This window comes from Cervus elaphus, chromosome 9, assembly GCF_910594005.1.
Source record: "Cervus elaphus chromosome 9, mCerEla1.1, whole genome shotgun sequence".
Lineage (NCBI taxonomy): Eukaryota > Metazoa > Chordata > Mammalia > Artiodactyla > Cervidae > Cervus > Cervus elaphus.
In genome coordinates, this window is record NC_057823.1 from 12,836,824 (window position 1) to 12,838,788 (window position 1,965).

General features: G+C 40.2%; 1 protein-coding gene across 1 annotated transcript; it reads right to left on the reverse strand.

Moving 5' to 3' along the window:
* Positions 1-308: 308 nt before the first annotated feature.
* On the reverse strand, positions 309-1,199 carry LOC122699953 (olfactory receptor 7A10-like). The gene is made up of 2 exons (XM_043912436.1): positions 845-1,199; positions 309-559 (listed from the first exon to the last, which is right to left on the reverse strand). The coding sequence occupies exons 1-2, from the start codon at positions 1,197-1,199 to the stop codon at positions 309-311; spliced, it is 606 nt and encodes a 201-aa protein (XP_043768371.1).
* Positions 1,200-1,965: the final 766 nt, after the last annotated feature.

Genomic DNA, 1,965 nt, shown 5'->3' on the forward strand with positions numbered 1-1,965 from the left:
GGAAAATTAAAAAAAAAAAAAAACTTGGGAAGATAGCTCTCATTTAAAGATAAAAAATGAGGAAAAAAATTTTCCCATGAAATAAATGGAAATTTTCAAATATTTCTCATCCAATTTCAGAAAAAAAAATTAATAAACTTAGAGTAGTAAGGAAAATATCCATATACCAGACAGAATAGAAAGCTTAATCAAGTGACTTACTTAAATTATATGGAGAAGTTGAAATCAAAGAAATAGAAAGACCAGGAAACAAATACAAGGAATAAGAGCTCTTTCTGAAATCTGATCAAGAATCACAATTTCTGCCTCTAATGCTTTGAGTGCTGTAATAACTGACACTTCCTCAGCCCCAGGACAATTGGCCCTTTTATAGTTGCTATCCCGAAGAATCTTCTTAGAGATCTCTTTATGTCTTTATTTCTCAGGCTGTAGATGAAGGGGTTCAGCATGGGTGTGACCACAGTGTACATCACTGAGGCTGTTGCACTTGAGTGTGAGCTATGGGTAGCAGCAGAGCTAAGGTACACTCCTAAGCCTGTACAATAAAACAAGGAGACAACTGAGAGGTGAGATGCACAGGTGGAAAATGCTTTATACTTTCCCTGGGCTGATGAGATTCCACGTATGGAGGAAACTATCTTAGAGTAAGAGTAACATATCCCAGTGAATGGACCACCACCAAACAGTCCAACTGCAGAATACATCATCACATTATTAAGAAAGGTGTTAGAACAGGCAAGTTGGATCACCTCTTTGAATTCACAGAAAAAGTGGGGGATTTCCAAGATGGTACAGAAAGACAGTCGTAATGCCAGTAAGCTTTGTAACAAGGAATTCAAGGCACCTATTAGCCATGATATCAGTACCAGCAGTCCACAGAGAACAGGGTTCATGATGACTGTGTAGTGAAGGGGGTGGCAGATGGCTATGAGGCGGTCATAGGACATCACAGTCAGAAGGAAGTTGTCCAACTGTACAAAGAGTAGGAAAAAATACATCTGGGTGAGGCAGTCTTTATAGGTAATGACTTTGGTTTGAGTTATTATATTCAGCAGCATCTTTGGGATAGTGGTGGAGATAAAACAGATGTCTACAAAGGACAGGTTGGAGAGGAAGAAGTACATGGGTGTGTGGAGGTGGGAATCTGAGATGATGGCCAGGATGATGAGCAGGTTTCCAAACACAGTGATCAGGTACATGGATAGGAAAAGGCCAAATATGAGGGGCTGCAATTCTGGTTCCTTTGAAAATCCCAGAAGAATAAATTCTGAAATTTGTGTATTGTTGCCGGGTACCATGTGGTAGTGATCACTACTAGGACAGAAAAAAAGATGATTAATTTTTACACATATAGACCTTAACATAGTGAAATGCTGTAAATTATATTCAGTCATTTTAAATGGCCTTCTGTGACATCATAAGTGTTATCTGTTCATTTCAGTTCATTTCAGCTCAGTCATGTCTGACTCTTTGTGACCCCTGGACTGCAGCCCACCAGTCTCCTCCATCCATGGGATTTTCCAGGCAAAAATACTAGAGTGGGTTGCCATTCCCTTTTCTAGGGGATCTTTCTGACTCAGAGATAGAACCCAGGACTCCTGCATTGAAGGCAGACTCTTTATGGTCTGAGCCACCAGGAAAGCTGTGACAACAGTGAATAGACATTCCCATAGTCAGGTTTTCCACCCACAGGTAATCTTATTACACAGTTTAAATGCAAAATTATTCATATATTTGAGGAATTTATGTTGAATACTGTGTGTTGGCCTTCTCAGGTGGCTCAGTGCTAAAGAATCCACCTGCCAATGCAGTAGATGAGAGTTCGATACCTGGGTCAGGATGATTCCCTAGAGAAGGAATAGCAACCCACTCCAGTATTCTTGTCTGGGAAATCCCGTGGATAGAGGAGCCTGGCAAGCTATAGTCCATGAGACTGCAAAAGAGTCAGACATAAATTAACTATTA